This window comes from Ranitomeya imitator, chromosome 6, assembly GCF_032444005.1.
Source record: "Ranitomeya imitator isolate aRanImi1 chromosome 6, aRanImi1.pri, whole genome shotgun sequence".
Classification (NCBI taxonomy): Eukaryota; Metazoa; Chordata; class Amphibia; order Anura; family Dendrobatidae; genus Ranitomeya; species Ranitomeya imitator.
Genome location: NC_091287.1, coordinates 118,730,545 through 118,746,120, shown reverse-complemented (window position 1 = coordinate 118,746,120; position 15,576 = coordinate 118,730,545). Strand labels below are relative to the sequence as shown.

The following is a 15,576-nucleotide window of genomic DNA, read 5'->3' as shown; positions in this document are numbered from 1 at the left end:
ACAGATGGCACCAGTCCGATATAAACATTTGTGTACCTGGCCTAATGGAGAAAATACCGTATTAATCCATATTTAACCTCTGCGTGTCTCTTGTGAAATCAAAGGCAGACTGGTAATACAGCCTTGTGCACCACATTATACTGAAATATTCCTGCAGAACTTCTTCGTTAACTTTTAAACACTTCCCTTAAATAAATACTTTTGAAGAGTTTGCACTTTTTGTAATTCTGTCCAATGCAAGTCAGTGACAAATTAATTTAATTTATTTTTTCTCTTCAGACGTATTTGGGAAAATGTCACCAATGCCCTAAAAGCAGATAATGTTGACGCAGCATCAGAGCACAAACACCAACTTGAAGAAAAACAAAGGGCAGAAGCACGACAGAGGGCATCTGCTAACGCACCATGGAAGCCAAAATATTTTATCAAAGAGGCAAGTTTATGCTGACATGTCTGTATAATCTGTGATTTATGAAATCTTTATTTCTGATTATCTTTGTGGAAGTAAACTCTATGGCAAACTCATCTTTGTCACTGTTTCGTCACTCACTGTGGCCTAGGGATGCTGTGAGTGACAGTTCAGCCGCCCTATAGGATCGGGAGTCTGCTGCTTTGTCAGCATTTTCATTGACAGCCCTGCTGCTCAGTCTGGCCTAGAATTCAGGCTTTCCTTCAGGTGTTTCCTATTCTGCTTAATTTACTAGCTATTTAGCTGACTATCTATGAGCAGACCATTGTTAGCTGTAGCTTTGCCCAGTGTCTGATTTCCTGATCTTGTTGCTAGACCTTGGATTTGTGTATTATCCCTTTCGCTCTTGACGCTCTCTAACCTAAGATACCTGACACCAGACTATCCGTTTCCCATCCCTTTATCTTGACGTACCCTCCTAGAATGTAACCACTGGACTATCCCGTTGTGTTGCCCCTGTGTACTACAAGCCGTCCTGGTATCTGACCTCCACCCTCCTCACTACCCAGTCTCAAGGCTTGTCTGTGCGTAGTGACTCAGCGTCACAGTGTAACAGCATAGCATAATATTTCTACACTGGATAGATTAATGCATTCAAATGTGTCACTAATCTACGGTTTATTAGATGAAGTGTATTGTACCAGTGCAGTGGTAATACCTGCTGTCTCTGATGTATTCACAGGATAATAAGGTGGAGGATGGAGGCTTCCTCTGCTATTATTTCACAAGTATATAGAGCTATGGCTCTTGGAGATAAAAGTGCTGCTGTGTGAAGCCACATGAAACATTGTAACCTTCTTCTATTTCTATAAGCAAAAAGCTACCAGTTTACTTCCCATACAATAGGCTGCTGCTGAATTGTGAGATAATACAATAATAATAATAATAATAATAGTACAGTGCCTTCCAACCTACAAGCATCCAGGCTGGGCAGTTACTGCTAAAAAGTATTTGCTTTTATGAGACGAAGCAAAAACTGTTTTCATAATGGTAGATTGTCTATATGGGCTGAAGTCAGAAGTGGGGGTACACAAGGATCAGTGTTAGGCACAATTTTTGCCAGCTCGTCACTTGTCTTCATTGTCAGCAGGTGAGTAATACAGCAGCGAGCAGGGTGTGCATACTGAGCAATGCTGCAGAATTAATAACCAGCGCAATGACTAACACAGCCCCTGAAAAAGACATCCATGATGACGTTCCTTGCAGGGTGATGACTGCCGCCCTGGTGCCCTGATGACAGCCCATTCAGGGTGATGACTGCCGTTCTGGTGCCTTGATGACTTCCCATTCAGGGTGATGACTGCAGCCCTGGTGCCCCGATGACATCCCATTCAGGGTGATGACTGCTGCTCTGGTGCCCTGATGACATCACATTCAAGTTGATGATTGCAGCCATGGTGTCCGATGATGTCCAATTCAGAGTGATGACTGCAGCCCTGGTGCCCCGATGACGTCCCTTTCAGGGTGATGACTGCAGCCCTGGTGCCCGGATGACATCCCATTCAGGGTGATGTCTGCAGCCCTGGTGCCCCGATGATGTTCCATTCAGGGTGAGGACTGCAGCCCTTGTGCCCCGATGACGTCCCACTCAGGGTGATAATTTCAGTCCGTGTGCCCTGATGACATCCCATTCAGGGTGATGACTGCAGCCCTGATGCCCCAATGATGTTCCATTCAGGGTGAGGACTGCAGCCCTGGTGCCCTGATGATGTTCCATTCAGGGTGATGATTACATCTCTGTTGTGTCCCATTCAGGGTAATGACTTCAGCAATGGTGCTCTAATTTCATCCCATTCAGGGTTATGACTGCAGCCTGGTGCGCCGAGACGTTTCATTCAGGGTGATGACTGCAGCCCTGGTGCCCCGATGACGTTCCATTCAGGGTGATGACTGCAGCCCTGTTGCCCAAATGACATTCCATTCAGGGTGATGACTGCAGCCCTGTTGCCCAAATGACATTCCATTCAGGGTGATGACTGCAGCCCTGGTGCCCCGATGACGTTCCATTCAGGGTGATGACTGCAGCCCTGTTGCCCAAATGACATCCCATTCAGGGTGATGATGTAGCCCTGGTGCCCCGATGACATCCCATTCAGGGTGATGACTGCAGCCCTTGTGCCCTGATGATGTCCCGTTCAGGGTGATGACTGCAGCCCATGTGCCCCAATGACGTCCCATTCAGGGTGATGACTGCAGCCCTGGTGCCCCAATGATGTTCCATTTAGGGTGAGAACTGCAGCCCTGGTGCCCTGATGACGTCCCATTCAGGGTGAGGACTGCAGCCCTTGTGCCCTGATGACATCCCATTCAAGGTGATGACTGTAGCCATGGTGCCCCGATGACGTCCCAATCAGGGTGATGACTGTAGCCCTGGTGCCTTGATGACATCCCATTCAAGGTGATGACTGCAGCCATGGTGCCCCGATGACGTCCCAATCAGGGTGATGACTGTAGCCCTGGTGCTCTGATGACGTCCCATTCAGGGTGATGACTGCAGCCCTGGAGCTCTGATGAAGTCCCATTCACGGTGATCACTACAGCCCTGGTGCCCCGATGATTCATTCAGGGTGATGACTGCAGCCCTGGTGCCCTGATGATGTCCCATTCAGGGTGATGATTACAGCCCTGTTGTGTCCCATTCAGGGTGATGACTGCAGCAATGGTGCTCTAATTTCATCCCATTCAGGGTGATGACTGCAGCCTGGTGCGCCGATGATGTTCCATTCAGGGTGATGGCTGCAGCCTGGTGCGCCGATGACGTTCCATTCAGGGTGATGACTGCAGCCTGATGCGCCGATGACGTTCCATTCAGGGTGATGACTGCAGCCTGGTGCGCCGATGACGTTCCATTCAGGGTGATGACTGCAGCCTGGTGCGCCGATGACGTTCCATTCAGGGTGATGACTACAGCCTGGTGCGCCGATGACGTTCCATTCAGGGTGATGACTACAGCCCTGGTGCCCCGATGATGTTCTATTCAGGGTGATGACTGCAGCCCTGGTGCCCCGATAATGTTCTATTCAGGGTGATGACTGCAGCCTGGGGCGCCGATGACGTTCCATTCAGGGTGATGACTGCAGCCCTGGTGCCCCGATGACATCCCATTTGAGAATCTCCAGTTCATTCTGGGAGGCTCACCTTCATTGGAATTAAAAAAAAAAGACAAATAGGAAGATAAGAGTAGAGAGGGAACAGTAGGAAATTTGTAATAGAAGTACATTAGAAAAGTTTCCATTTTTTACATTTAAATTATTAGATATAAACATGCTACAGAGCGATGTAGATAAGCTGCCCAATTGGGGTAAAAACATGGTGGATTAACCCCTTCACAACCTTATACGTTTCCATACGTCCAGGATGGCTGGTACTTACCGACCTTGGACGTATGGATACTTCCTGGTGATTTTGCGCATCCGGACCAACCCGACCTATAAATCTGTCCCACTATTCAGCCCCTTTAGTGAACAATGAAAAAAAAAAGGCAAAAAACATGCTTTATCCCATGACGTCCCATTCAGAGTGAGGACTGCAGCCCTTGTGCCCTGATGACATCCCATTCAAGGTGATGACTGTAGCCATGGTGCCCCGCTGACGTCCCAATCAGGGTGATGACTGTAGCCCTGGTGCCTTGATGACATCCCATTCAAGGTGATGACTGCAGCCATGGTGCCCCAATGACGTCCTAATCAGGGTGATGACTGTAGCCCTGGTGCCCTGATGACGTCCCATTCAGGGTGATGACTGCAGCCCTGGGGCTCTGATGAAGTCCCATTCAGGGTGATCACTACAGCCCTGGTGCCCCGATGATTCATTCAGGGTGATGACTGCAGCCCTGGTGCCCTGATGATGTCCCATTCAGGGTGATGATTACAGCCCTGTTGTGTCCCATTCAGGGTAATGACTGCAGCAATGGTGCTCTAATTTCATCCCATTCAGGGTGATGACTGCAGCCTGGTGCGCCGATGACGTTCCATTCAGGGTGATGACTACAGCCCTGGTGCCCCGATGATGTTCTATTCAGGGTGATGACTGCAGCCTGGTGCGCCGATGACGTTCCATTCAGGGTGATGACTGCAGCCCTGGTTCCCCCGATGAGATCCCATTTGAGAATCTCCAGTTCATTCTGGGTATGCTCACTTTCATTGGAATTAAGAAAAAAAACACAAATAGGAAGATAAGAGTAGAGAGGGAACAGTAGGAAATTTGTAATAGAAGTACATTAGAAAAGTTTCCATTTTTTACATTTAAATTATGAGATATAAACATGCTACAGAGCGATGTAGATAAGCTGCCCAATTGGGGAAAAAACATGGTGGATTAACCCCTTCATGACCTTATATGTTTCCATACGTTCAGGACGGCTGGTACTTACCGATCTTGGACGTATGGATACGTCCTGGTGATTTTGCGCGTCCGGACCAACCCGACCTATAAATCTGTCTCACTATTCAGCCCCTTTAGTGAACAATGAAAAAAAAAAAGGCAAAAAACATGCTTTATCCTCATACTGCCGAACAAAATGTGGAATAAAACACGATCAAACAGACTAATGTAAATAAAAATGGTTCTGCTCAAAACATCATCTTGTCCTGCAAAAAACAAGCCACGATACAGCGCCATAAAACATTAAAAAAGTTATAGCTCTCAGAATAAAGCGATGCAAAAATTATTTTTTCTATACATTTTTTTTTTATTGTTCAAATGCACCAAAACATTAAAAAAGATAGAAATGCGGTATCACTACAATCTTACTGACCCGAAGAATAAAGCTGCGTTATCAATTTTATCACACACAGAATGGCATAAAAAGTGTATAAATAAACAATTCCTGAATTGTTGGGTTTTGTTTATTCTGCCTCCCAAATATCGGAATAGAAAGCAATCAAAAAATGTTATGAGACCGAAAATGGTTCCAATAAAAACGTCAACTCGTCCCTCAAAAAAACAAGCTGTCAACATGACACTGTCTTCAGAAATAAGGAAAAATTATAGCTCTCAAAATATGGGGATGCGCAATAAAAAGCGCATTTTAGTGTGTGACTGCAGCCAAACATAAAAACCCAATATAAATTTGGTATCACTGTAATCGCACTGACCCAAAGAAATAGTCGTCTAATCACTTATACCGCAGAAGGAACAGTGTAAAAAATAAATAAAACCAATTCTTCACATGCTGTTTATTTTTTTCGTTCTGTCTCCCAAAGATCACAGTAAGGCTTTCTACGCCATAAACTCAGTGCTTACATCGGGGTTTCCATGTAAATCTATGAAACACGTAATTCAGACAGAACCCCCAGCAGAAGATTCCCTATAATGAGGCAGATGGAGGCACTGTGGATGCAATCTGGCCTGTGATCTGGCAGTGTCCATCTTTTTATTAGGCATGCATAAAAGTACAGTCAGCCACAGTTTTGCGCATCTCTGTAAAAAGGACATTTTTTAAAATGGTGTCGCTTTTGTGTATTTTTTGCCATATATAATCCCTCTGTCACTTCAAATGTGATGTGGTCCCTAAAAAAAAATGGTTTTGTAAATTTTGTTGGAAAAATGAGAAATCACTGGTCAACTTTTAACCCTTATAAAGATGTTTAAAAAAATTGTGCTACTGTTAAGTCGACATGTGGGAAATATTATTTATTAACTATTTTTTGTAATATAGCTCTCTGATTAAAGGACATAAAAATTAGAAGTTTGAAAATTGCTAAATGTTCACAATTTTTGCCAAATTTCTGTTTTTTTTTTTCACTAATAAATGCAAGTCATATCTAAGAAATTTTACCACTATCATAATGTACAATATGTCACGAAAAAAAAAAACAATCTCAGAATCAGTTGGATCCCTTGAAATTAAAGTAAAGTAAAAAGTTAAAATTTGGCCTGGTCAATGGTCATGAAGGTGCAAACAGCGTTTGGGTTGAAGGGATTAAGTTATTATTGATAAATGTAGAGTAATGCACCTTGGCCACAGTAATCATATTGCTGCTTATACTGTACATTAAACTAGGGATAGATGACAGAATAGCCTACTTTCCCGGATCCAGCTGGACGATTTCCTTATGTTCTTGGAGATTATGGGTATGTCTTGGCTTTAATTCTATCCATGTCAATTTCACAACTAGATAATTAAAAGGGATATGAGCGCAATCATTTACTGTATAATGAGAGATTAGAAATATGAGATGGCACATGATTTATTCTTTCCAAAAACCTTACAACTGACCAGAGAACATTCAGTACGTGTGGAGGAAAGGTGGCTTGGACATCTAGAAAAGAAAGGGTTGTCTCCACTTAGAGAAGTCAGACTGTGGAATGTAGTAAAGGCAGATGCTATAGTTCAGTCATTTAAAAAGGTCCAGATACTTATCGCATAACAATATGAGGGCTTATAAATAATTTAGTGACAAATAATGTATAGTTAAGAAAGGTTGAACTTTATGAGCCTGCGTGACTATATTTGGGCATCTGCATACAGTTAATTGTCATTCATTGTATTGCTTGTTGGACTATGCTTCACAATAGCTTATTCAAATGGTACAGGATGGAGTCATGGAGGTAGTCATGGAGGTTGCGTGCATTACTTATTGTTTTCTTTTAAAGGGAACCTGTCACCCCCCAGGCGTTTTTAACTAAAAGAGCCACCTCGTGCAGCAGTAATGCTGCATTCTGACAAGGTGGCTCTTTTAGTTCTGGGTGCTGTAACTGCAGAAATAATCCGTTTTGTAATTTGTCCTAAATACCTTTTCTTCAGTCCTGGAGGCAGGCCTTTCCCCCCTGCTGCAGACGCCTCACAGCCGTCACTCAAATCTTCTCAGCGCCGGGTGCCGCCTCCTCACCGCTGTTTTGAAATGAGCCGGCACCTGCGCTCTTTTCTCCTGCCTTGGGCAGGCGCAGTGAGCGCTGCCCGTCTGTCCTCATATGCAGTCCAGCTGACTGCGCCTGTGCGGACGCCCTGCCTGTGAATCCCAGCCCCGCAGTGTCTTCTTATTTATTCATAATATGGGGCTGGGATTCACAGGCAGGGCATCCGCACAGGCGCAGTCAGCTGGACTGCATATGAGGACAGACGGGCAGCGCTCACTGCGCCTGCCCAAGGCAGGAGAAAAGAGCGCAGGCGCCGGCTCATTTCAAAACAGCGGTGAGGAGGCCGCGTCCGGCACCAAGAAGATTTGAGTGACGACTGTGTGGCGTCTGCAGCAGGGGGGAAAGGCCTGCCTCCTTCACTGAAGAAAAGGTATTTAGGACAAATTACAAAACTGATTATTTTGGCAGTGACAGCACCCAGAACTAAAAGAGCCAACTTGTCATAATGCAGCATTAATGCTGCACAAGGTGGCTCTTTTAGTTAAAAACGCCTGGGGAAGGGGGGGGGAGGGGTGACAGGTTCTCTTTAAACAGTTGTACCTGCTGATTCCTGTTTTTTCCTGTAGCGCTCCATAGGTGGCCCTTGGCTCTTGGACAATTCTTCTGATTATTCTTTTCAATCCTCTGTCTGAAATCTTGCAGGGATTGTGGCCGGTTTATGGTGAAATGATGATTTTTCCACTTCCGGATTATCGCCCCAACAGTGCTCACTGGAGCCTTCAGTAGTTTAAAAATTCTTCTCTATGCAATGTCCTCAGTATGTTTTGCAACAAAAAGGTTGTGAAGGTCTTGAGTCAGGTCACTTGTTTTGCCCATTATGTTTGTTGTGTGACACAGTGGTAATAGGACCATCAGTTGAACCAGCTGATATTATGTTTTGCTAAGTGGCAGGATTGTTTTCTAAATACTGATAGATTTCATCTGGTGTCATAACTGTCCATGGATGTTTGCACCTCTCTTTCTTCATATGTTATACTTTTTTCCTGTGTCATTTCTCATTACTACACATAGGTAACTTAATTTATGGACATCTATGGTTTGATTTTGTTGCCTGTGTGGATTAGATGGGTTGCTACCGACATCTGGTGAGAAGTACATGTCAATAGCACCTTTTAGAAATATATTTACTTAGATAATTGGTGATGCGTTCGATACTTATTTCACACGCTGTAGACCTAAATAACATCTGACCATCAGCTGTATTTTCTTCACTGATGTCCCCCCCACAAAATTTTTTTTTACCTTATTTTTTTTCTAATAGACATCATAATCTAAAAAACTGTTTCTACATTACAATCAATAAATTTGATTAATGAGAGCTATGCTGGATCTGCCTAGGGCTGCATTCACACATCCATGTGAGTATTACTATCCAAGAGAAATTGACTGTTTTTTTTTCTATGGTGATGCCCTAGTTGCTTCCATTTTTTTCTCATCTATTTTTTATTTTACTGAGACAGGTAGACTGTCTGAACTTTTTTTACCCTTTGACTCTTAGCAATAGAAGACTGAAGTACATAGTATGTCTTCCATATTTCATATATATTTTATGGATCCCGAGAGATTTTAATGGCCTAGTCAGATCTGAAAAATGGATGAGAATAGGACATGCTCTGAGTCTCACTGACTTGAGGCACAGATCCGTTTTTAGAATGTAAATGTGTATAGATCAATGAAACCTTATGAGTTAGTGTGCTGTTTGAGAAAAAAATAACCGGTCACGAACCTGTCACATAGATGTGTGAATGCAGCCGAATGTGGCCACTTTGGATACAAATACGAGGCTGTATTACTCTGTAAATCTGGTCCTTCTCAGAAATCGTCACTGGACTCTATACAATTTAAAGAACTTCTTAATATGAAATGTATATTCTGTTAATACCTTCACATATTCTAATCAGTGTTTTTTTCCTTGTCATTTTATCTATTTTTGTCCCCAGACAAATAAGGCCTGCAATAGTCTATTATGCCTGTGGCTTAATCAAAGATAGTAATTCATGCTTGCCCTTGCAACCTTATGATTACTTTTATGATTCTCTTGGGAAAGAAAACAAGATTGAATGCTGATGTTTGTTCCTTTTTTTTCCCCTTTATCTACCATGTTAGAACAAAAAAAAACACAAATCTTTGCACTTAACCATTTCAGAATATTTTTGAAGGGTTATAGATACCTTTTTTTTAGAGGCTATATAAGTGGTAAGAATGGGTATTTAGGATGTGTTTTAAAGGGAACCTGTCACCTGAATTTGGCGGGACTGGTTTTGGGTCATATGGGCGGCGTTTTCGGGTGTTTGATCCACCCTTTCCTTACCCGCTGGCTGCATGCTGGCCGCAAAATTGGATTGAAGTTCATTCTATGTCCTCCGTAGTACACACCTGCGCAAGGCACGATTGCCTTGTGCAGGCGTGTACTATGGAGGACAGAGAATGAACTTCAATCCAATATTGCAGCCGGCATGCAGCCAGCGGGTAAGGAAAGGGTGAATCAAACACCCAAAAACCCCACCCATATGACCCAAAACCAGTCCCGCCAAATTCAGGTGACAGAGTCCCTTTAATCATGACAGTGCATATTATTCAGCCTTACCTTTTTACAATTTTAGCATAATACTCTGTTTGCTGCCCTAAGGCCAAGTTCACATCACATTTTAGCCTCATGTCAGTGATTATGTCGGGGTTTCCATCTAAAGTTAAAATGTGATCTGAATGTATCTGCCAATGGAGCCAATGACTTTACTGTAGAAGACTGAATCACTTTGAGCTCTGTCAAATATCATTTTCAGTGGTATCTGCCAATTTGAGATGGGTATCAATTTTCAGTCAACCATGTTTTGATGCCCACCTCAAATAGGCAGATGCTGTCAAAAATTATGTCCGACAGGGAAGAAAATGACTCCCTCTGCTTCATCAAAGGCAATGGGTCCATTGGCAGATTTAGTTACATAATTACATAGGTTGAAAAAGACCAAGGTCCATCAAGTTCAACCTTTCCCAACCAATTATACATTTTATCACTAATTTAACTATATCTCACAGTATTAATTGTACTGAGTATATCATCCAGCCCTTTTTTTAAAAGCTGTTATAGTGTCTGCCAGTACTACCTCCTGTGGTCGGGTATTCCGCATTTTGACTTCTCTAACTGTAAAGAACCCTTTCTTGCTTAGCTGCCGGAATCGCCTTTCTTCAAAGCCGTAGTGAGTACCCCTGATCTTTAGTATGCCCCAACCCCATTTGTCACAGCTTCAGACGTAAGCCCCAATGTAATCACTGATATGGGGCTAAAACGTGATGTGAAATAGCCCAAGCCTTCTGGGTCCAAAATTATGCTTTACCCCTTAGTGCTTATGTAGCATTTTAGAAGTTAATTTGCCAAATTTACCTCATGACTTTATATTAAATATTGATCTGGGGAACATTGAGTAATTCTACCATTTAAGGGGAAGAATAGTATACTACACTTCCTATACACCAGACTGGTCGGCACTAAGAAACCAGTTACCAGACAGGTCAGCACAAAGAAACCTGTGAGCAGAAAGGTTGGCACAAGGAAACCAGTCACCAGACAGGTCAGCACAAAGAAACCACTGAATAGAAAGGTCGACATGAGGAAACCATTCACCAGACAGATCGGCCCTAGGAAACCAGTGGCAGACAGATCGGAATGAGGAACCCAGTGAGCAGACAGATTAGCATGAGGAAACCAGTGAGCAGACAGGTCGACACGAGGAAACTAGCAAGCATACAGGTTGGCAAAAGGAAACCAGTGAGCAGACAGGTTGGCATGAGGAACCCAGTGAGCAGACAGGTTGGCACGTGGAAACCAATGAGCAGACAGGTTGGCACAAGGAAACCAGTGAGAAGACAGGTCGACAGAAGGAAACCAGTGAGCAGACAGGTCGACATGAGAAAACCATTGAGCAGACAGGTCGACACAAGGAAAACAGTGAGCAGACAGGTTGGCACTAGGAAACCAGTGAGCAGAAAGGTTGACATGATTAAAACAGTGAGAAAACAGGTCGACACAAGGAAGCCAGTGAGTAGACGGGTCTACACTAGGAGGCCAGTGTAGGGCAGCAAAATTCATCTGTCAATGCAGCTTCTAATGAAACTAAGTGGTGCTCAGTGTTAGCATAAAGTCAATAATGTTGCCATAATGAAATATATCCAGCAGATTATAACAAATTCCTTTAGGATAAGTATTAATTTCATATAAAAGAAAATGATGGAGGATCAGATGTGGAGCTGGCTGTGACCATCTTCATGATTCTCACACTATACTTTGGCCTGATATATAGTAGACTGCTTTCATATTTCTCTTTGTAGTTGGAAATGAAAATCCTCTTTACCGTACTCATTGGTATTCACTTCCCTTTGGAAGCCGTCTGTAACATTATAACACGACTGCTTTGATATTTAAATTTGTTTTCCACCTTAAGTCAGTGTCTTGGTGAATTGGCATCCTTATTAGCACTTCCAATTATTATTTCTCATGGAGCTTGCCTAGATTTTATGCGCACTTTATGAATGTATGCGTTTAGACCATTTTTATATGTATTAATTTTGCTGTACTCCCATCGGCAGGATTTGTAAAAAGAAAATCAATGAATGCCCTAGGTAAACTGTAAATGGTAATATCCTTTCACTGTCAAGTCATTGCAGCAAGATTCCTTTCATTTGAGATGTTTGGTGAGCGAGAAATAAATTAAATATTACTCAGGATACCAATTCATGACTTATTCATGAATTCAGCACGGACAGTCTTTCATTCTCTCACCAGTATTGATTGAATACCTGAGGAAAAAAAAAGTTTCTTAAGGTAAAGTGCAAAGTCAAAGAAAACCTATTACATCATGTTGAGTTGTAAGACTCTAATCTAGGAATCACCAAACTTATAAAATGTGCACAAGACTACGTAGGGGTTTAACAGGATGAAAACTTTTACAACTCACAGGATGTGGCAAACTATTCTTAATTACCATATTTATCTGAAAGGGAATATATTATGTATTTTATTATCTAGGTAACCTGACAAAGGTTAAATTGCTTGTCAATAATTAAACAACTTGCTCTCCCACCTCCTAAAGTCTTTGGGACTCCTGTAATGATGGACACAACCCAAGGATAATCTGTAAAAATAAAACAAAAAAAAAGGTTTGCTTTTTTGCAGGAGTCAGTTTGGCTACTTGCATTGCAATTTGTAAAAATAAATAGAGATAGTGAGAGACACAATATGGCAGGGGTGCTGACATTTTTTCAATAGATCTCTGCTTTGATTTTAGCAGCAGCTTGGTTTTACAGGATAGGGCTAAAGGTACCGTCACACTTAGCGACGCTGCAGCGATACCGACAACGATCCGGATCACTGCAGCGTCGCTGTTTGGTCGCTGGAGAGCTGTCACACAGACAGCTCTCCAGCGACCAACGATGCCGGTAACCAGGGTAAACATCGGGTAACTAAGCGCAGGGCCGCGCTTAGTAACCCGATGTTTACCCTGGTTACCATCCTAAAAGTAAAAAAAAACAAACACTACATACTTACCTACAGCTGTCTGTCCTCCAGCGCTGTGCTCTGCACTCCTCCTGTACTGGCTGTGAGCACAGCGGCCGGAAAGCAGAGCGGTGACGTCACCGCTCTGCTTTCCGGCTGACCGACGCTCACAGCCAGTACAGGAGGAGTGCAGAGCACAGCGCTGGAGGACAGACGGCTGTAGGTAAGTATGTACTGTTTTTTTTTTTTTTTTTTACTTTTAGGATGGTAACCAGGGTAAACATCGGGTTACTAAGCGCGGCCCTGCGCTTAGTAACCCGATGTTTACCCTGGTTACCAGTGAAGACATCGCTGAATCGGTGTCACACTCGCCGATTCAGCGATGTCTGCGGGGAGTCCAGCGACCAAATAAAGTTCTGGACTTTCTTCCCCGACCAGCGACAGCACAGCAGGGGCCTGATCGCTGCTGCCTGTCACACTGGACGATATCGCTAGCGAGGACGCTGCAACGTCACGGATCATTAGCGATATCGTCTAGTGTGACGGTACCTTAAGGAGCCACTGTTTTAGACATAGGTCCCACCTGGGGCACCCAAATCAATCTTATATGTGTAGCATATTCTCTAGTTATGCCTTAAGATGGGAGTAGCTCTTTAAAGAAGCACTCCGATCAAAGTTTTTATCCTCTTTATATATTGCAATCATCATATTATATGGCACTGTGTACTTACAATTGCTCATTTCACCGCCTTTCTACCCAGTGAAATGTTTTAAAAAAAGAGGGATAAAAGTGCTGCTGAGTGTGACAGAAAGGAAGGTAATATCTTCATAACAATTTATTAAAAGAATATGGGCTACGCGTTCATCATCGGACAGATATCTTCCTCTTGTCAGGCATGTGTCTCTTTCCTGTATGAGTCATCCTCCTCATCAACTCCTGCTCCTCTCTTCCCGTTGACGGGGACTTTTTTGGTGTGATGTCGTAGATCTTATGGAAAAGAGAAGAATTAACTGTATATAAGGGCAAAATGATCAATTGTAAGTACACAGTGCTATATAATATGATAACTGCAATATATTAGTATACACTGCTCAAAAATAAAAAAAATAAAGGGAACACTAAAACAACACAATGTAACTCCAAGTCAAACACACTTCTGCAAAATCAACCTGTCCAGTTGTGAAGAAACACCAATTGTTAATCAATTTCTGCTGCTGTTGTGCAAATGGGACAGACAACAGGTGCAAATGATAGGCAATCAGCAAGAAAATCCCTATAAAGGTGTGGTTCTGCGGGGGCGGGGGGGGGGGGGGGGTTGGTGACCACAGACCATTTCTCTGTTCTCATCCTTTTTGGCTGTTTTGGTGACTTTTGCAATTTGTCATCGCTCTCACACTTAGAGGTACTGTACAGTAGCATTAGGTGGTTTCTACAACCCTCAGAAGTTGCTCAAGTAGTGCAGCTCATCCAGGATAGCAAGGGTAGCTGTGTCTGTCAGCACAATGTCCTGAGCATGAAGCAGATACCAGGAGACAGGCCAGTACACCAGAAGATGAGAAGGGGGGCCGTAGGAGAGCAGTAACCCAGCAGCAGAACCTCTACCTCCTCTTTTGGGCAAGGACAGAGCAATGCAAAATTACCTCCAACAGGCCACTAACATCCATGTGTCTACTCAAACTGTCAGAAGCAGTCTCCATGAAGTATGAGGGCTTGAAATCCACAAGTGGGTGTTGTGTGTAAAGCCCAACACTGTACAGGGCGATTTGGCATTTGCCAGACAACACCAAGATTGGCAGATTTGACATTGGCACCCTGTGCTCTTCACAGGTGAGAGCAGGTCCAAAATGAGCACATGTGATGGAGTCTGGAGATGCCATAGAGAATGTCCTGCTGCCTACAACATCTTCCAGCATGACCAGTTTGGCAGTGGATCAGTAATGGTGTGGGGATGCATTTCTTTGTGTGCTAGCCAGAGGTAACCTGACTACCATTAGGTACCGGGATGAGATCCTCTGAACCTTTGTGAGGCCATATGCAGGTGCAGTTGGGTTCCTTCTGATGCATGACCATGCTAGTCCTCATCTGATTAAACTGTGTCAGCAGTTCCTGCATGATGAAGGCATTGATGCTATAGACTGGCCTGCGTGTTCTCCAGACCTGAATCCAATCGAGACGATCTGGGACATCATGTCTCATTCCATCCACCATTGCCACGTTGCAACACAGACTTCCAGGAGTTGGCTGATGCTTTAATCCATGTCTGGGAGGAGATGCCTCAGGAGAACATCCTCTGCTTCATCAGGAGCATGCCCAGGCATTGTAGTGAGGTTCTACAGGCACATGGAGGCCACACTCACTACTGAGCATCATATCTTTTTTGTGAGGCATTTGCACTGAAGTTGGATCAGCCTCTAATTTGTTTTTCCAATTTGATTTTGAGTGTCATTCCAAAACCAGACCTCCATGGGATATTAATTTTGATTTTCCTTGATCAGTTTTATGTTTTGTTGTTCTCCACGCATTACACTATGTAATGAATAAAGATTTGCAACTGGAATAGTTCATTCAGTGATATCTAGGATGTGGTATTTTAGTGTTCCCTTTATTTATTTGAACAGTGTATATTCAAATTTCGATGGAAGTGCTTGATTTGAATAAACTTTTCATTGTCTCATTATAATAAGGCATTGGGAATTGCCCTTGATAAATCACTGCCCCCCACACTCACAAATACCCGACATAGACAACGACAAC

At 43.3% G+C, this 15,576-nt stretch overlaps 1 protein-coding gene across 1 annotated transcript in view; it reads left to right on the top strand.

Moving 5' to 3' along the window:
• Nucleotides 1-15,576, top strand: part of OSBPL10 (oxysterol binding protein like 10) — a 577,114-nt gene that overhangs the window by 552,019 nt on the left and 9,519 nt on the right. The window contains exon 11 of the mRNA XM_069730025.1: nucleotides 280-433. Within this exon, the coding sequence (XP_069586126.1) occupies nucleotides 280-433 (154 nt within the window). The remainder of the gene's footprint in view (nucleotides 1-279; nucleotides 434-15,576) is intronic.